Source organism: Oryctolagus cuniculus, chromosome 8, assembly GCF_964237555.1.
Source record: "Oryctolagus cuniculus chromosome 8, mOryCun1.1, whole genome shotgun sequence".
Lineage (NCBI taxonomy): Eukaryota > Metazoa > Chordata > Mammalia > Lagomorpha > Leporidae > Oryctolagus > Oryctolagus cuniculus.
The window spans coordinates 100,776,919-100,798,508 of NC_091439.1; the positions used below are offsets into that span (position 1 = coordinate 100,776,919).

At 34.5% G+C, this 21,590-nt stretch overlaps 1 protein-coding gene across 4 annotated transcripts in view; it reads left to right on the plus strand.

Moving 5' to 3' along the window:
* Positions 1-21,590, plus strand: part of TECRL (trans-2,3-enoyl-CoA reductase like) — a 69,984-nt gene that overhangs the window by 29,769 nt on the left and 18,625 nt on the right. For 2 of the 4 annotated variants that reach the window (XM_008267813.4, XM_002717154.5), the window contains exons 3-7: positions 104-148; positions 4,392-4,495; positions 13,826-13,941; positions 16,811-16,916; positions 18,464-18,536. In XM_008267813.4, coding sequence (XP_008266035.2) covers positions 104-148; positions 4,392-4,495; positions 13,826-13,941; positions 16,811-16,916; positions 18,464-18,536 — 444 coding nt within the window. The remainder of the gene's footprint in view (positions 1-103; positions 149-4,391; positions 4,496-13,825; positions 13,942-16,810; positions 16,917-18,463; positions 18,537-21,590) is intronic. The other 2 variants (XM_070047229.1, XM_070047230.1) reach the window with 1 other exon arrangement.

Genomic DNA, 21,590 nt, shown 5'->3' on the forward strand with positions numbered 1-21,590 from the left:
ACCATTTACTAACTTCTAATTCAAATCTGTCCTATAATGGGAACTATTAGATTTGTGAATGTTGTGCTTTTCCTGACAATTGATACTATTTTCTATTGGATAGGTCCAAAATGGTATCCTTCTCGAATTGGCCTGCAGCTAGAATGTGGTAAGAACTAATTTTCACTGTATCTTTTTAATGAAAAATCCCTCCTGTAACATAAAAAAAAAACACTGTATACTTAGTATATGTTCACACATAAGTGTGGAAATATTGGTACATATCTCACTTGGTTGTCCCAACAATTTATTGCTTCACTTTTATAGAGGAGGAACTTTAAGGGATATGTTTCACATAATCACTATCTGAATATTGGAGGAAAGTACTGAATAATGCCTTTTTTCATTTTTTATTGTTATAAAGCAAAATAACTAAAGTAAGATGGAGCAAAAAGAAACAAATTTTAATAAAAATATTACATTCACCATTAAACTTCATTTTTTTTTCAGAATTCTAGACCCTATTTTCAAGGAGATTTGTCAATAAAATGTATAAAAATCAGATCAGGGAATTATCATTATTCTGATTTGATATATTTTATCAACATGATGTTGACTTTGAATGGGCACTGTGGTAGAATATATATTTCTCCATTAGGTGTGAGATACAAACTCAAAGTCCTTAACAACAAATCTATTAAGGAGTTGTAGTCACTACAATTTTCCAAACAATAAAGAACTGAGTATTTTTCTAATGCTTGTGCTACTATTCTGGCTATGCTTTCTCAGATATCACATGCCCTGTAAGACGAGATGATTTCCATAAAATTCTTGAAGATATTGTGCTTCTTTCATAGAATTCTGTGGCATTCTTGGAAGACACACTTTTCTAATGGTCTCAGATTACTGAAATGTTCAAGAGAATTTTAGAGTTTCACGAAGCAAAATCATTGTCTTGTTTACTTTTGCCTCCACAGGACTTAGTATATGTCAGGCTCAATAAGTCTCTTTCACATGGGTACTGACCTCCATGAAAAAATTATAATGAGGGGCATTTTTTCTGAACTTGACTCATATACAAAAGATTCAGAATTCTTCAGGCATCAAAGTCAAATGTAACTTCAAGTTGAAAGGCACTGCATGGGACTCAGAGTTCAGTCAGTTCAACTTTCGATGTGAAATCTCACTTGTTCCTCACACTTATTTACTTGACTGAGTGTTCTAAGGTGTAGTTTGAGTGAAGCAGAGGTTCGAGAAAACTTTGATATGTGTGAGAAAAATTCAGATAGGTGCGAAAAAAGTGGTTATTTAAATTTATTCGGATTTTAAACTTGATCTTCTATCTCCCATACAGATGATCTTCTTTCATATGGTGGCGCCAAATAGAAACAAATCATTTTTAGTGTTACATCACATTATATTTATAAAGCATATAATAAGGGGGCCGGCACTGTGGCGTAGTAGGCTAAGCCTCTATCTGTGGTGCCAGCATCCCACACTGGCACCGGTTTGCATCCCGGCTTCTTATCTTGCAATCCAGCTATCTGCTTATGGCCTGGGAGAGCAGTAGAAGATGGCCTAAGTTCTTGGGACTCTGCATCCACAGAGGATACACGGAAGAAGCTCCTGGCTCCTGCTGTCAGATGGGCTCAGTTCTTGCTATTGTGGCCATTTGGGGAGTGAACAAGGAGGTGGAAGACCTTTCTCTACCTCTCTCTCTGTAACGTTGCCTCTAAAATAAATAAATAAAGTATTTATATGTATATATATATATGCATATAATGATTGGCATCTGCTGTATGCCCATTAATCACAGTTGCAATTATTACTATCACAGAAAAATGATTTAATAACAAAATAATGTTGGGTTTTAATATTTATGTTTGTTCCCTAAATATGTTAATCAGATTGATTTCCCTATGGGCAGTGATCTTATGTGACATTAGATTCTTACATAGTTTCCTTATACAAAAGACACTTTTAAAGCAAATAAAATAGCAAGCACTGATTTTTATGAGTCAAATGGTCAACATTTACTTAGCTCAGCTCTTTGCTGAGCTAGTCTGTGTGTGGCTGACCTCGACAAAGCTCACTCGGGCATCAGCAGTTAGCTACTAGAATGTTAGCAACTAGCTGACCTGGCATGGATGCAACTGAATGGACACCTCTTTGCTGTAGAGGTGTTTCACCCTTTACCAGAGACTGTGCTTGCTCACAGGGTGGAAGCAGGAGTTTAAACAAAAGAACATTAACACTCAAGAATGCTTAAGGCCAATACTTGGAACAAGTCCCGAAGCCTTACCCACTGAATGTTAGTTTCAGCAAAAATCCAGGAAGCCCATATTGAAAGGTGGCAAAATGTATACCAACTGCTTTTATCACAGAGTAAGTGCTGTGAATATGGGATAGTGAAAATTGCAGCCATTATCACAAAAAAATCTGTCACATACAAACTGATAGTGATGCTTACCTTGTTCAGAACTAAACAGGAATCCTAGGAACTTTCTGTGAATTCCAACTACCATGTATTTCCTCTTATCTTAATCCGCAATTTCAAGTCAACACCAAATTATTCTTCTATTAAATTGCATATACATAAATATTTAATGAATATTAATTTACTTAAATGTAGTTTAAGTATATAACTATGAAACAGTTTACAATAAATACTTAGAAATTCACATATATTTATTTATTTTATTCATTTGAGAGAAAAAGATACATCGACAGGGGAGAGAGAGAGAGAGAGAAAGAGAGAAAACAAGTTTTTATCTAATTCACTCCCCAAATGCCTTCAAAGGCTGGAACTATGTCAGGCCAAAGGCAGGAGCTGGGAATGAAGCCTGGGTCACCCAAATTAGTGGCAGGAACCCAAGCTACCTGAGCCATCACCTGTTGCCTGCTCGTATATGTATCAGCTGGGAGCTGCCACTGGGAGAAGAGCCCAGTTGAACCAGGCACTCTGATATGCAATGTGTGTGTTCCTAACCATATACTAACTACTGTGCCACATTCCTGCTCATCTGTTTTCTTTTAGAGCTAGATTTATCAAATTATCACTTTCAAATACAGTATATGTCCACTGTGTTTTTTCATCTTATTTTGAAACAAGTTGAGATTTAGAAATATGCACTCAAAATGTTTTATATATATTATATATTTGTTGCTTTCACCTTTAAATGTCTCTGGATGAAAAGGAAATATCATAGATGAATGATACACACACATTTTACTTTTCTTTTTTGATAGCAGTAACAATAAGTATAATGAATTAATACCTAGCATTTAATAACTACGGTATAGTCATAGGTGCTATATTGAATACTAAATGTAGATTCTGATTGCATCCTCAGGAGGTCTGAAAATTGAGTCATAGAGAGGGTAGATGACTCGGCTTTTTTTTTTTTTTTTTTTTTTTTTTTTTTTTTTTTTTCCATCTGGTCCTTTGTTTCTTTTCATGTTAACTTGATATTAATACAAAGAGACAAATTCAACGTAGTTCATAGATTTAATTCTAAGAATATAATGATATTCCCACTCACTTCCTCCCACACCCTCTTTCTCTTTCTTTCTTCTCCTTTCTTCTTCCTTTCTGCATTCCCTTCCTTCCTTCCTTCCTTTCTCTCCCTCTCTCTCTCTCTCTCTCCTTTCATTTTCCTCTCTGTTTTTGAGATAAAATAGTTTTAATTTATATCACCAGACAAATGGAAACCAAAAATGAGCTGGAGTAGTTATCCATATCAAAGAAGACTTTAAATAAAATGTAAAAAGACACAAAAAAGGAAATTAGATTCTGATGAAAGGTTTGCTCAGCAAGAAGTTATAACAATCATAAATATATATACACCCAACACAAGGCCACCCAGATACATACAGCAAATACTATTAGACCTAAAGGGAGACATAGACTAATTACAATAAATATTACATCTAAAAAGTGAGATAGACTTCAATACAATAAAAGTAGGTAACTTCAACAGCTCACTCATTCCAATAGACAGATCATTCAGATGGAAAATCAGTAAAGATACATCAGCGTTGAACTACACTAATAAATATTTACAGGACATTTCACACAACAGTTACAGAATACACATCCTTATCAAAATTATACTTTCTAAAAAACTCCATATCCTTTTGGTTAGATCCTAATATCACATTTAGATGTAGTGGTATCTAATGGCAGCCAGACCTTTGGTTAGTTAGCATTGAGGACCATTGTGTATTAGTTGCTAGTTATATACTATTAAACAGATTTTTTAACTTTTTATTTTACTTTGAAGATCTATTGCACATCGTGATATTTCTGCAAAATTAATTCTTAACTTCCACTGGTTTCATTTTAAGAAATTCTGTATCACTTTCCTTTGAAATGCTATCAAAATCATGTTCTCTAATTGTTCTTATGATAGGTGGACCGTTTTTGAAGGACTATATAACCATTGAAAGTGTTGCAGCTTCCTCCATTGTCACACTCTACTTCACAGACCTAGGTCAACAAGTCGGTTGGACAACAGTAAGTCTCACTGTGAAACAGTATACCTGTCCAAATTTTTCCTTAAATAATTTGCCTACCTACAGACTATTTGCCTCCGAAAAATTAAAAGTGAAGCAAAATATTGTTCTGTGTTGTATTTTAGTATTTTTAAAAATTTTACTATGTTCAGTGGAAAAAGTTTTATTCAAGAATTGGAGTAATCAAAATCCACAACTGAAGAAATGGAAAATAAATTCCTTTTTTTGTGTGTGTGTGTGTGAGTTCTTTCTGTGTGGGGACTCCCTCTTGCTTCCATTATTCTTTGCAGTTCATTCAACTTTTTCAATTACACTAACCTTGTATGTTTACAGGTGTTGAACTGAAAGTTTTCTGTTTCATTTCTTTACTACTTTATTTATCTTCCTCTTTTTGATGTAAGTAGTAGTTTCTATTCAGAACAACTTTCGTTTTTGAAAGCATCAACAATCAATATTATCTCTCAGTCTGAATAAACCTTTATACTTAATAAATTACAAAATTATTACAAGTAAAGTCAAATTTATACATTACTTTATTCTCTGAAAGAGACACTGAAGGTTAAATGTATTAATTATAGTATTGCCACACCTGGTGTTTTTATAACAATATCTTCCCTTCTTCCTCCTTTATTTATTTATTTATTTATTTTTTTGGAGGGGGAGAGAGAGAGAGACAGAGAAAGCGTGTCATCAGTTGGTTCATTCCCCAGAACCACATAAATATTTGGTTTAAGCAAGCTAATCACAAAAAGACAAATACCATATGGTCTCTTTGATCTGTGGTAATAGAGTACTTAAGTGTAACCTATAGGAGGGAAACACACTTTGAGGGGAGGTGGTTTCGAACAGCCCTTGTCTTGGCTGTCTGAGAACAATGTTTTTCTTGTTTATTTGTTTTTGTTCTTTACTTTTTTTTCCCCTTCATATTAGTCTGTGATCTCTCTACTTAGTGTAGGGTTAATCTTATGAGTACAAAATTAACTGAAAATTTATCTCTGTAAAAAATGAAATGGGAAAGAAAGAGGGAGGAGGAAGAAAGAGGTGGGATATGGATGGGACGTAGGTAGAGAGTGAAGAATCATCATGTAACCACATCTGCATATGTTCATGAATTTTTATTCCTTAATAAAATATATAAATAACAAATAAATATGTAAACATGAAAATTCTCCAATGTCTACCTCAATCAGAGGAAAATTCCAAGAGCTAGTAAATTTCAAATAAGTGACTCAAATATTTTTAAGAATGATCATTGTTAATATATCTTAATGATTTTTTGCTTAATGTACAACAATAGAAAAAAATAAAAAGAATTAGGAACTCAATATGTACCTCCCATAGGGGTGACAAGGGCCCTACCACTAGAGCCATTACCTGCTGCCTCCCAGGGTAGACAATAACATGCAACTGAGATCTAGAGAAAATCGAGACTTGTACCCAGGTGCTCCAGTATAGGCTGCGACTCTCATACTAAGGTCTTTAGCACCAGGCAGACATCCACAAGTCTCCGTTTTAGTTTATGATGACTGTCAAGTTTTTAGTACTAATTTGTTGCACTAAACATTGCCTCAGCTTAGCATCTTCTGAAGTGAATTATGATGCTTTGAAAACAACATTTCTAGAAGAGATTTTACACAAGCGGATTTGATCTTCAAAGGTTAAAATATTCAGAGGGTCTTTGTCCACATTTATGATGAAAAGATTGTACTGTTTATAGAAATTATTTCAGATTGAATTGCATTAACTGTTAGTTCGTTTGAAATTCCAACTGTAGCATGTGGATAAGCACTAAGAGAAAAATGTGTTATTCTGGAATTCTATGACAATTGTACTAGAAAATTACAGCTTATTTGTGAAGAAAGTCATCTATGTGACGAAGTGAACTCTAGAAATAGGCTGGATATTTTTAAATCAACCCTATGGTTCACACATCCTTTGCACCAAATGTTTCAGTCCTAGAAAATGCTAAATATATACACATTATATTGACTAAATTATACAACAAAAGCAGCATTTACCAAGAATAATATTCTTGTAATTTAGAAAATTATTATTAAAATGTCCAGCTACTGTGAAGTATTCTGAAGACTTTTTGGAAACACTCCTTTTAATTAGCAAGGTCAAAATTAAGATTTTACTAGTTTTTTTTTAGCAAGAAAGGCCATGTCACAAAATATTGAAAACACTTTTGCTTCATTTAGATGACTAAAAGGCTTTGGATAAGGGATTAACATGATCTTGTAAGAATCTTCATTATAGAAAATCTACTAACAGAATTCTTCTTTAGTTATCACGATTTTATTTTTATTCATATGTCTGTATAGTTCTCCACGTTTTTTATCCCTTGCATAAATGCATGTATCTCCCATCAAAGTCCAGATAGACAATTGCTTTATTCCCAGAAAGGAATTCTTACATATTATCCTTATCCAGTCACACACTTTATTCTCTCCTAGTCAACCACAAAGCTGGTTTGAATTCATGTCCATATTTCTGTAATGTGGAAATTGCTGCACACCTGGAGTCAGATAGGTTTTTGAGACTGACTTTTCAAGTCTCTGTATGCATAGTGCTTGTGAAATCTTTCTTGGCTGTTGCTTTGTAGTAATGTTTGGTTCCTTTAAGAAAATGTGAACAAGTATTTAGGTATATGGTTGTGATTTTATTTGTTTAAATATTTACCCTTTCAAGAATATTTAGTATTTGCCGGTATTTTGCTATTGTAAATAAACTACTGTAAATATCTGTGTAGAGATAGTAGTGTGAATGTGTTATTCTTATTTGGGACACTGTTAAGTTTTGGGAGTTTTTATATATTCTAGACAGAAATACTTTTGTTGATACTTAGTTTGCAATATTTTCTCTGTGCTTAACTTTTCCTTTCATCTTCTTGACAGAATTTTTCAGTGCAAAAAGTGTTCTAATTTTAATACAGTCTAATTTTTTCAGTGTTTTCTATTAAGGATTATATTTTCATTGCCATAGCTAAAATCCCTTCACCTGACCCTAGATCCTGGAGATTCTCTCCTCTATTTCCTACTGGTAGTTTAATTTTTATATGTCTTACATTTAATCATATGAATGTTCTTATTTCAAAAACTTGTGTCTGGCTTAACCTTCAAATGATATTTTCTTTAATTTTATTTCATCTCTTTGATTTTCTTTCTCATATGTCTTACCATGTTTTATTCCAGTATTCTTTTTCTTGTCTCATTTTGTATTAAATTTCATACTTTTCTATTTGTTTTCTGTTATTTTTGTAGTTCCATCTTAATTTTTACTAAATTCAGAAGTCATCAAGGAAATTACAATATACTTGCTTGAAATATTTGACATTAATATAAAATGTCTAATTTTATTTTACCAATGTATAAATACTTTAAAAATAGTTGAATGAGTTTATAACTGAGTTTCTCCTGACTCATCTTCTATGGTTAATTATGGTATGTTTTAATTTGTTATATATTTTGAAGCCAAAATGATTTACTATAATTTTTTTAAGGTTTATTTATTTACTTGAAAGTCAGAGTTGCACAAAGAGAGAAGGAGAGGCAGAGAGAGAGAGAGAGGTTTTTATCTGCTGGTTTACTCCCCAGATGGCCGCAATGAGCTGCACCGATCTGAAGCCAGGAGCCAGGGGCTTCCTCCGAGTCTCCCACGTGGGTGCAGGGGTCCAAGGACATTCTACTGCTTTCCTAGGCCATAGCAGAGGACTGGATTGGAAGTGGAGCAGCTGGGATTTGACCCGGCACCCATATGGGATGCCGGCACATTAGGCAGGAGCCTTACTGGCTGTGCCACAGCGCCGGCCCCTAATTTTATATGGCTCACCCTTACTCAGGCTGGCATTTTGCTGCCATTTGCTTGTTTCTAATGCTGAACTTGCATCCGGTGTCATCATGCTTTTGCTGAAGAACTCCTTGGTGTGGTATTCTGGTTCTACTTTTGGTGAAGTATCTCTATACTTGCTCATCCTAGGATGTCTTTATTTAATGTTATTCTTTAGGCATTATTTACTATATTTTCCAACTCATTGGTTATTTTTCTTTACTTCTCAAAATTTCATTATTATGCTCACATATTCCCGTTGTATCTACTAAAAATTTGGGTATGCGCCTTTGAAAATAATATATCTTTCTTTTCAGCATTTGTTGAGTTATTTTTATTTGGTTATCAGCAGTTTGACTATGTGTGAATTATGCACAAGATTGTAGTTTTCTTGTTTTTTTAAGATTTATTTATTTAAAAATCAGAGTTATACAGAGGGAGAGAGAGAGAGAGATAGAGAGAGAGAGAGGTCTTCCATCTGCTGGTTTACTCCCCAGTTGGCTGCAACAGCTGGAGCTACTCCGATCTGAAGCCAGGAGCCAGGAGCATCTTCTGGGTCTCTCATGCTGGTACAGGGGCCCAAGGATTTGGGCCATCTTCCACTGCTTTCCCAGGCCAGAGCAAAGAGCTGGATCAGAAGCAGAGCAGCAGGGACTCAAACTGGCACACATATTTGATGCCAGCACTGCAGGCAGCGGCTTTACCTGCTGTGCCATGACACCAGTTCCTTGGTTTGGTATTAGAGTGTTATTTAAATCTGTATTCTTGCACCTCTTCACATAGTCCTTCCACCGTTTTCTCCCTATAGTTCATAGCTCATCTCCACAATTTCCTCTTCAAGATTTCAAGAAAACTGCAATTTTCAACCTTGTATTTTGTTTTATAGAACACATAAATTTTATCTTTTATTTATGTAAGATGAACAAATTGCTTGTATTTCATATATACAGATTTAGAAGCATAGTGATACTTCCTACTCTATTTTAAATCCATGTGTAAATCTTCAATTTTTTTTGTTTGCATTCTTTTTTATTTTGCATGACTTTATATTTTAATTTCTTTTCTTAGAAGTCATTTATTTAAGACATACAAACTATGCATTTCATATATACACTCCCTCCCACACCTACTCTCACCCTTCTTCCTCCTCCCTCTCTATTCTTATTTTTTGCTAAGATCTATTTTCAGTTAACTTTACACACATAAGATTAACATAACACAGTAAAGAGTTCAAAAAATATGTATAAAAAACCTGTTCTGGGGCCGGCGCCGTGGCTCACTTGGTTAATCCTCTGCCTTCGGTGCCGGCATCCCATATGGGCGCCGGGTTCTAGTCCAGGTTGCTCCTCTTCCCGTCCATCTCTCTGCTGTGGCCCAGGAAGGCAGTGGAGGATGGCCCAAGTGCTTGGGCTCCTGTATCCGCATGGGAGACCAGGAGGAAGCATCTGGCTCCTGGCTTCAGATTGGCGTAGTTCTGGCCATAGTGGCCATTTGGGGGGTGAACCAAAGGAAGGAAGACCTTTCTCTGTCTCTGTCTCTCTCACTGTCTAACTCTGTCAAAAAAAAAAAAAAAAAAAAAGGTTCCTCAATGTGGAGACAGGGCTATTCATGTTCATTCCATTCAAAGTGTCAATTTTACTTTCTAGGTACTAATAACCAATACATTTAATTTGAATGTATTATGTTCCTTGGTTTTGATCATCATGTCTTTAATCATTGTATAGGAATATGTGCATATTTTTAGTGTAGAAAATTACATGTAAAGATCTTCTCTTGTATCTAGGAAAAGTAACTTCTTTGGAAGGTAATTTATCAACCTCCTGATGGACTAAGTCAGTATTAAATAGAGATCTTCTTGACTCAGTCAGTGTGTGAAATGATTTCAGCCTCAGCTTGAACATCGTGAAGCTATCTGTTAAAATTTATTTATTTTTTAGAAACATAGAGTTAGAGAGAGACAGAGGGAGAGCAAGCTCTTTCCACTGGTTCAGTCCCCAAATGGCCTGACTGCTGCTGGCCCAGGAGAGCCTGGAACTCCATCCAGGTCTCCCCGGTGGGCAGCAGGACTCCGAGTACTGGGGCCACATCCCACTGTTTTTCCAGGCCATTAGCGTGTGCTGGATCAAAAGTGAGCAGCTGGGGCATGATCTGGCATTCATAAGGGATGCTAGCACCATGCACATTGGCTTTACCAACTGTACCACAATGCTCGCCCCTGTTTTACAGTTATAAGAACTCTGAAATAAGCAGTTTGTTCCATTTTCAACTGTCACTTACAATTTTAGAAAGCAAAAACAAAAATGCAGCTGTACTGTAATAATGACAATGCTAAAAATATGGCTTTAAGATAGTATGTAGTGCACTCAATACAGTTGTAGCACATATGAACTAAACAATTCACAATTGAAGCCTCATGTTCCTATTTATATATTTTAATGGCTATTGCCTTTTGTCCCCCCCCCCTTTTTTTTTTGACCTTTTGTCCCTTTTCAGCCTAGATATATAACAAGTTGAATATTACATGGAAGTTCCAAAGACTTCAAAGTGTCTTTTTGGCCTAATAGAAATAGTGAATTTTCTGTTTAAAGGAAATCATTAGTTTAATGCAGAGATATGTTTGAAAGGGAACCATGGGCCAGCGCCGCGGCTCAATAGGCTAATCCTCCCCCTAGCGGCGCTGGCACCCCAGGTTCTAGTCCCGGTCGGGGCGCTGGATTCTGTCCTGGTTGCCCCTCTTCCAGGCCAGCTCTCTGCTATGGCCCGGGAGTGCAGTGGAGGATGGCCCAAGTGCTTGGGCCCTGCACCCCATGGGAGACCAGGAGAAGCATCTGGCTCCTGCCTTCGGATCAGCGCGGTGTGCCAGCCGCAGCACGCCAGCCACGGCGGCCATTGGAGGGTGAACCAAGGGCAAAAGGAAGACCTTTCTCTCTGTCTCTCTCTCTCGCTGTCCACTCTGCCTGTAACAAAAATAAAAAAATAATAATAAATAAATAAAGTTTTTAAAAAAAGAAAGGGAACCATGAATACACTTGATGATGGGGATACACTAGAATTTAAAAATAGTTTATATCTTCAAAATAAGAAAATGTATCTGATTATTTTGATTATAGAATCCGTATTCAATTTTTGGTTTATAATAGAATTCCTAACCTTTATAATTCTTATGATTTGCTCAGACTGTAGATGTGTGCATATTTGTTGCTGTTTTTTCATTATTTATAGAAGAGGAGCAACTAAACTTTCAGAAGACTATCTTATTAATATTTGTTCATACAGCCTTGGTTTTCTTTTTCTGAAAATATTTTCTGATTCTTTTCTAAATTTAATAAAAATGCCTTTCCCTTTCTCTACAATTCACATGAAAATGGATTCCTTTTGGAAGATGCATTTTCCACAAAGTATTTATTATCATTCTCTAGTGCTTTACAAACATATCCTTTATATCTTGATACTGTTTTAACCTTCATGTTTCTACATGAACAATAGCTGTGATAAAATACAGGGTCTGCTAAAATCTACTTCTAAATGATAGTAGACCCTTCATAATTATTTGTAAGAGGTGATAGAGATAAGAGTGCAGTTTAATTTCCTCTGATCCAAAGTAACCTCATATCTATGTTAGAATGTTATTAGATTAATAAATGGTAACATTGGGTCCAGGGTAGCTATTTTTCACATTTTTTATTCTTGATATATTCCTGGAAAATTTGCCCAAACATTAATTTACTAAATCAAATGGTTTTGGAATAAATATTTTAAACATTTATTATACTAAAATAATTGCTCATCTTTTGATTACAGAGTATTGAGTAGACTATAACATTACATATTTAAATGTGATAAGCATTCTCCTTATGTCTAAATAATCAGGCATGTGTTAAGTCATATACTAATACATTCAACCTAGAGGGACACTTCTATTCTTAACTGATCAAATATTGTATCACTTTTCCTTTCACAGAAACTATCTCCTTGCTTATGAGAGAAAATGTACTAATCAAAGGCAGAATTTATAATTATAAATTATTATTTCCAATCTAACTATTGGAATCTTTATATGTAAGAGACTTTTCATAAATAAATACATATACATATATTTACATGAACTAAGCATATAGATGATGTATTTTAGTCCTATTGTCATATAGCATTCTGACCAGAGATTTGGTCATGATTCCTAATCAACATGTGTTGATAATGTTTAATGACATATTTAAGAACCTGCAGATTCAAGTTTCCCGCTTCAGAAAATGAAGAAAGCCCCCGTGAAGGGAAATTTAAATAGTTAATGACAGTCAGACTAATCAGTCTTCACTTTATCTTTTCTGTTTGAACACTGACAAGTAATTTATTTCTTTTCTATCTGAATGTTCAGTATAACTTTAATCTGGCTTTAGCATGAAAACAAACCCAATAACGGAATGTCACCAGATCAAAAATTACCAGGACTCCAGTCAGCTATTTAATTTTTCTGTATTCACATAGTCATGCTTCCAAATATCATTCCAATCTCATTGGTATAGAAAAGCTATCTCTCACCATGCAGATGGCTGCTCCTGGCTCAGTATTTAAAAGTCGACTCGAGTATAAAGTTTCCAATGAGAAGATTGAATTATTTCAATTTGAATCAGTTGCAAATCAATTGAGTTTAAAATGACATAGCTATGGAAAGAAAAAAAAAAGAAGAAGCAAGAAAAAAAGTAGATACTCTAGCTCATTTGATTCAGCAATGGGGTCAGTGTATATAGAAGATGGAGTATGTATTGTTGTGGAAAACATAAAGACACATTTATATTTTTTCAATCAAATAGAGTCTGCATCTCCCAGGTAATCCTCCTCTCTTCTCTTCTCTTCTCTTCTCTTCTCTTCTCTTCTCTTCTCTTCTCTTCTCTTCTCTTCTCTTCTCTTCTCTTCTCTTCTCTTCTCTTCTCTCCTGGAATTATTTTATTTATTTGAAAGACAGAGTTACAGAGAGAGGTAGTGACAGATGGAGAGAGGTCTTCCATTCTACTGGTTCACTCCCAAATGACCATAACATCCAGAGCAGAGCCTCTCCATAGTTAAGAGCCAGCAGTTTCTTCCAGGTTTCCCATGTGGGTACAGGGGCCCAAGGACTTGGGCCATCTTCTGATTTCTCAGACCATAGCAGAGAGCTGGATCAGAAGAGGAGCAGCTGGGATTCGAATAGGTGAACATATGGGATGCTGGTGCTGTAGGCTGGGGCTTTAACCCACTGGGCCACAGTGCCAGCCCCCAGGTACTGCTTCTAAGGGAATCAGTTCATTAGTGTCAATATATTTTATTATAAATTAGCTCCTCATATATTATCCTTTTACCTCAAGTATTGTCTGGCTCTTATTTTCTGCATCAGTACCTACTTTGATTATTAAAAAGAAATAGATACTCAACTAATAATTTTAGTAATTCATGTAGTGGGCTCATAGTCATAAAGAAAATTTAAAAAAAACATACCATTTCATTTGAATCATCTCCTTACTTTCAGGTATTTTTGGCCGAATACACAGGACCTCTGCTATTATACCTTCTTTTCTACCTAAGGATCTCATATATTTATGACATGAAAGAGTGCTTGGGAAGATCTCGGCACCCAGTGGTACAGTAAGTGATACGTGTAATGCAGACAGATTCAGAACAACTGCATGAGTTACTCAATTTATGATGGTGTGCATCCCAACAAGATCATCATACATTGAAAATATAATGAGCTAAAGATGTATTTAATCACTTAACTTCCCATATAACTTACTCAGACACACAGCACACTGTCGAGTGTTGGTTGTTTTGACTGTGGGGCAGACTAGTAGAGTGAGCTGTTTCTGCCCAGCATTGTGGGAACAGACTATGATGCATGTTCTTAGCCCAGGACAAGATTAAAAATTAAAATTAGGAGTGGCTCAACTGAATGCATATCACTTTTGCACTATTGTATGGTAAAAAAAAAAAAAAGAGAGAGAGAAAAGCAAATTGAACCGTCATTAGTTGGAGACTACCTAAAGTAAGCAGGTACCTTGTATTATAGGCCAATAAAAGTAGATTGGGTTTTAACGAAATGTTCTGGGTAACCACAAATATTGTACACATAACAGTTTGTCAGTTTATAAGCAAAGAACATCAAGTGTGTCTTACAGTTTAGATAATTTAATAACCAAAACAGTTAACAACAGAAATCAGTAATTTCAGAAACAGCCTCAAAATAGCTTAGAATTATAAAGTTTAGAGCCATGAATAAAGGCTCAAAATATAAATACTTCTTTAGAAATTATTGGCAATGTTGTGTAGGAAAGAAACAATGCCCTGATAGACAGGAGAAAAGCTCTGCAAGTTACATTTAGGAACTCAAAATTCAAGATCAAATAGCATTTTAGAGTATGACAGGAAAAAAAAAAGTGGGGATATTATTAAAGCAGACTAGTAACAATAGTAGTTGCATACCATGAAGAGTCTCTCTCTCTCTCTCTCTCTCTCTCTCTCTCTCTCTCTTTCTCTCCTCTTCTCTTTCTCTCCCCACAGAGAAGTATGGTTAACAATTTGTTGAAGGAAAAATGATACTGAACAAATCACTTGCATAGGAAAAAAAAAAGGTTCCAAATTAATTAAGAAGACAAACCCTAACACACAGGTTATATTGTATGGACACTGGAAGTTAGAAAATTCATTTGAGCCTCACTTTCTTATCTCAAATTGGTCTTTTCCTTACTCTCATTATTGTAGCCATATTGACCTCCTCCTTAGGTCTGAGTGCCTACCAGGTTCCCCATGAAGGTCGTTTTTACATGCAGTCCTTCATCCCCTCCTCATGACTTCTTTTCTGTCATTTATTGATTTTTTTAAAAGATTTATTTATTTAATAGTGTGGGAGGAGGGAGAGAGTGAGACAGACACACACACACACACACACATGAGAGAGAGAGAGAGAGAGAGAGAGAGAGAGAGCGCTCATGAAAGAGAGATCTTTCATCTGCTGGTTCACTTCCCAAATTGCACAATAATCATGGTGGACAAGAATGTCGCCAGGAACCAGGAGCTTCTATAAGATGTCCCATACGGGTAGCAGGAGCCCAAGCAGTTGGGTCGTCTTCAATTGCCTTCGCAGGAACATTTGCAGGAAACTGGATCAGAAACAGAAGAGCTGAGATTCAGGCTTAACAAACTGCTCCACAACACCTGCCCCTCTTTCCGCTTCTAACTGCAAATAGAAACTAAATGTTGTTTTTCTAGGTAGTTATTCCTATTCTTACCACAAAAAGGTTTCAGACAAACACATTTATTATAATATATAATATCAGATAATAACTTGTTCTATAACTTCTGTAATAGAGTTTAAATTTATAATGGATATATGTTTATGCCCAATCTATTTTTCCTGCTTAATATGTTACCTAACTTGTAGGAAAAAGTCAACACTTTTTAGAATGAGGGGATGACAGTAACTATCAGATAGGTATCATTTTATGTTAGGTGCTTTGAGGGTGAACAAGGAGAAGCTGACCTGGATGGCATTCTTCTGAGATGGGTGCTGAAATAATAAGGGCACTATTTGTTAAATTTTGTGTTTCTCCTACACTCTCTAGTACTTGGACCAGAAATCTTTAACTATTTTTTATTTTAATAGATGCCTGGCCTGATAAATAATTTCAGTGTCTTATTTTCCATAAATGACATGATAAACTTTATGCTCAACCATTATGGGTTTGAGTATTGTCTTTAATCCATACTAATTTTATTAGTAACAACTAAAAGTTTGAGATTTTATATTTTTATTTATTACAAAAGGATCTTCATGGAAAACATATGCCTTCTCAAGATAACTAGGGAAATACACTTCTGTAATCACATTTCACATTTTAAGTCCTACTCACATAAAATATTGCAATAGATGTTAACTCAGAATATACCAACAAAATGAAATCTGCACAGACAAAATATGCTGTCTGCAGAAACTAAGCAAATGAAACAACAGTGCACAAAAAGCAGTGTTATCACTGCATAGAAAATGGAATTCAAACTTTCTTAATCTTATTACTTGCTAAAGGACAACTAGACAATTAAAAAGTTATTATGATTATTACAAAATGTCAAACACATTCAAGAAGATTTTGGGTATGTTTAAAACTAATAAATTGTCTGCTTCAATCTCAAGACATTTGGATATGAAGACATGTGTAATGGCTGTATTTATAGCTGCTCTTAGGGCAGGTGTGTTTCTAACAGTTTATGATTCATGTAATGCAACATTTCTAGTGTCATCAAAAGTAAATTTACATAGTCTCTCACGACTTACTTTTATTATTAAATAAGTGTAGAAAATATCTAGAAGAAACTAGTAATCACTTTTGTTTGATTGCTGGAAACACTTCCTAATAAATAGAATATTGTATGAAACTGGAGGAATATTGACTATTTTGTTCTTAAGTCAAACTGTGATTTTGGATAAGTACTTCACATTTACATTTTCTTTTGTTTCCAGCTTGGCTTGCTTTTGCCATTGTATGCACTATATCCGGTATCTTTTGGAAACTTTATTTGTTCACAAAGTTTCTGCAGGACATACACCTTTGAAAAATTTGATAAAGGTTGGTATTATTATGTTTTGTCTTTTCAATTGATATTGAGACTTTTCTTATGTTGGATCAATTTGAAAATATTAAATAACATGTTTCCCCTAAAAACTAGTATTCTTTTTTTGATTGTGTTGCCAGCATCTTAAATCCCTTGCTTCTGAAATTCTTTATGCTTGGTGAACTATTCCATTGGAGTTGCTCTCAACCAATATAAACGTTTGTCACAATCTTCTATTTCAAGACAAGATAGCTAATTCAAGGAACATTTAAATTTGGGGAATGGGTAATGCTAAATTCAGATTCTTTAAGAGCCACTTAACAGGAGGAATTTTATATATGAGCATCCCAATAAACATCCATCTGAGTGTGATTAAAGTCTGCCATTTTAAAAGTATTTTCAAAGTGATTCCGTTGTCTTAGCTCTCAATACAAAAACAGTGTCAAACATCACACAGTAGTTAAGCACATGGGGATTTTTTTTTTTTAATGGGGAAGTGGAAATGAAGATACAACAGTATTACACTTCAGTTCTTTTCCATTTATTTGAAGTTTAATTGGTTTTAATTTAAAATTAATTTTCAAAACAAATTATGTTTTTACACATATTGCCTGGTTTTTGGCAAGTACCTATTTCCCTACTTAAAAAAATTATTTTATTTCTTTTAAAGGCACATTTACAGAGACAGAGAGGGAGAGATAGAGAGTAAAGCATCTTCCATCACTAGATCACTCCCTAAATGGTCACAAAGGCCAGGGCAGGGCCAGACTGAAGCCAGGAGTTTCTTGTGGGTTTCTTGTATGGGTTCAGGGACCCAATACTTGGGCCATCTTCTGCTGCTTTCCCAGGCACAACAGCAGGTAGCTGGATTGAAAGTGGAGCAGATAAGACTCTAAAGGGCACCCATATGGGATGAAGGTGTAGCAGGCAGTGTCTTGACCCACTATGCACAGCGCCTGCCCCTTATAAAAAAAGTCTACATGGCAGCCATTTTATTCTTGACATTGTGATAGAACAGTAAACTTTGGAATATTGAGTGTCACAAATCATTCAGACAATTTTTCTTTTAAGAGACATAATAAAATTTATCGTATCAATACCATATCAGCAGGATAGTCCAGGACTCCTAAATCCAAACATTCCACATTCTAATCAAACAAGTTGTGATACTAGTAATGATTAAAAAATTTATTCTTCCATCTGTTTATGGGTCGGAAAATTATTAGTAGTAATATTTCTTTACACAATAGATGATTTAATATTTTATTACTTGTAATATTTGTTATTTGCTAGAATAAGTCATCCCTTTAAAAACCCTTCTAAAATATGTTACATTTGAGCTATATTCCATTTACTCAATAAGAAGGAGAATGGAACAAAGAAATCCATGTCATTAGTGATTTAAAAGGATCCTTTAAATATGCTACTTTACTAGAAGACACAACTTCCCATTCATCTATCTTAAACAGCACAAATTTTCACTGGAAAATACTACAATAAATAAAATTAAGAAATATGCTTTATATTTTCCCATAATTTTATTTTTTTGTTTTATTTATAGGGTTGTGCCTTCTATTGGGGATTCACTTCTTGGATTGCCTACTACATTAATCACCCACGGTATACACCACCATGTATGTAGGATTTCTTCTTAATTAGCCCCAAACCAACTTAAGAACATCAAAGCTCTGCTGTTAACCATATAGGAATGATGGACAACATGGCATATCAAAAGTAATAAATAAATATGAATAAAGTCAACTTCAGATTGCTTTCATATTTTACTCCATTAAATTTTTATGTAGACTCGGAAGACTAAATTTGACTCATGCACTTTGATTCCTTTTCTCTCTCTAGAACTCTAAAAAAGTATTAGTTGATTAAAAACCTTAAAAAGGACAGATGGTAAAATGAAAAAGGAAAAGTTATGAAGAAAAATTCTGTTTAGCTATATAATCATTACAAAGAGTTACCAGATAATTTAAAAATGAATAATAGACAATTATTTTTAGAAAATATTCAATGAAAAATAGTTTTTTCTGTGATGTGTCAGTGTCGATTTTAACTTCATTTACTAAATTTCATGGCTCCCCTTCACTCAGATAAACAATCAGGTGAAAACCACACTGGACCAACCCTAAATACGTAGGTTCTAACCTTAGAGCAAAAACTTGCCTTAATCCAGCAAGTCCAATTCTTTATTCCATGTTGATATTTCTCTTCTCAGTTTTTACTGCAGCCATTCATAGCACAGCCCAATCATTACATCATTTTCAATTTAATTAACAACTGTTTTGTGGTCATTTCTTGCACTTTAAATTTAAGGTAAATAGAAATGAGTAGTGAATTCAGTAATTTCTTTAATGTTTAACAATGATTTTATACTTGAAATAGTAACAGTTTTGTACCCTGATTACTATGAAAAATTTTGAAGTTTTAATTTGTATTACCATTTACATTAATTTGTTCTAGTAATTACAAGACTGTTACATTTCCAAAGTTGTCTTTATTAGAAAATAATAAAAGTAAATATTAAATATATTCTTTAGTATAGTGGGTCCCTAGTATGCCATTACAGAGAGAATGATCATCATCCACCATGATGTTTGCCACTGACATTTCTTTCTGTAACCACAAAAACGACATGACTCTTCACGCTATAAACAGAAACTTGTAGAATGTGACTACTGAAACAGTGCATGGTGGGAGGAGATACTGTTTCTCCTTATACACATAAAATAGTAGGCATAAACCAACTTTTATTAGGACTTCTTAAGTTTGAAGGACTGTACTAAATAAGTGACAGTTTTAATTGGAATCTATAATTTATTCAGATTCTATTAGTTTTTTCCTATTCTTTCTTTGGTTAAAGGGTCCAATTTAGAATGCATTACATTTAATTGTCATGACTTCTTAGGCTCCTATTGGCTGTGATATTTTTCTCAGTTTTCTTTGTTTTTGATGAACACGACAGCTTTGAGGAATAATGGTACTTGTCAGGTATTTTGTAGAATGTTCCTCAGATTGCCTTTTTCTGATGTCTTCTATTTTTTAATTTCAAGTTTTAAGGAATTTATTAATCCATTAGATTCGCAGAGTCAAAGCAAATGCATGATAATCATAATCACTACAATACAATTCTGAAAAATTATCATGTTAATGTGATATTAATACAAAGGGAACAGAATCAATGCAGTCCGTGCTCACAATTCTAGGAATATAACACTACTTCCTTCCCCTTCCCTCCTTCTCTTCCATCTCTCTCTCTCTCTCTCTCTCTCTCTCTCTCTCTCTCTCCCTTTCTTCCTCTTTTTCTCTAATTCTTCCTAATTTTTGAGATAATGCATTTCTAATTTACATTATAGTCAAAGGATTAATTCTCCAGTTAATAAAGACTTCAACAAGTAAAATGTAAAATACCCTAGTTCAGCAAGAATGTAGGCTTGGATTATAAACATTAACCAAATGAAAAGGTGTCCATTTGACTCATATGTAGTAAATTTTAAATTGATCACAGAGATCATTAAAATTGTAGAAGTATATATATATATATATATATATATATATATATATATAAATGACCACAAATAAGAGGAAAACTGGTGTTTTTCTTTTAAGGACTGGCCTATTTCACTTGGTGTAATTATTTCCAGTTGCATCCATTTTTTTTTAGTATCTACAATAAATAATCAAGGAATAATGGTCCATTAGATTAACATTCCCAATTACATTGGAAACTTTATACATATTATAAAATATTATAGGAAGTATTACTATGATTCAAGATTTACTAGCCAGTTTTATACAATTTGTCCTGTCTAGAACTTTGTTTGGAAAACAAACATTAAGAAATAATTCAAAATCACATCTTTTACCCATAACAGTTTTTATCTCATCTTTAGCTACTCTAATTAAAAAGTGAGGGTAAGGAATATCTTCACTGACCTGCTGCTTAAAATGCTAACTTCTCATTTGTTTGTTCTGCAACCCATTCATTCTGTAAATACCCAATTATATACTCAAGAAGAGCCCTCTGTGATCTCCCTGCTTCTAACAAATCTTTATTTTCAATTCTATTAAATGCTGCAAGGATCATTTTAGTGGCACTTAGCAATGCTAAAAACTTCTAGTCATTATCATGTGGTTAGATTTTGTTTTCTTAAGTTCTCATAGGGTTAATGTGACATATGACTTGGTCTACACAACTGGTGCAGTGCCTGTGTTACGAATTCCTAATAACTTGTTTCATAAGTAAAGTTAAGTGAAGCAGTAAGGACAAACAAAATAACTGCAGTTGCTAGGAGTGATTATCATACAATTATCACAAAATGTTCATCATATCACAAAATGTCTATTTAAGATCACATAAAGTGAAAAAGTGATTGCAAAACTTTTTCAATATTATAAAAATAGAAAACAAATATGAATATATCAAAAGGGTCTATCAACATCTTAGCTAGTTTTCCGTGTTATTTATTTATTTGAATGTCAGAGTTACAGAGAGAGAGAGATCTTCCATCCAATGTCTCACACCCCAAATGGCCGCAATGATTGGGGCTGGGCCAAGCCAAAGCCAAGTGCTGTCTCCAGGCCTCTCACATGGGCGTCAGGGGCTCCGGTCCTTGCCACCTTCTGCAGCTTTCCCAGGGCATTAGCAGGGAGCCGGATCAATAATGGAGCAGCTGGGA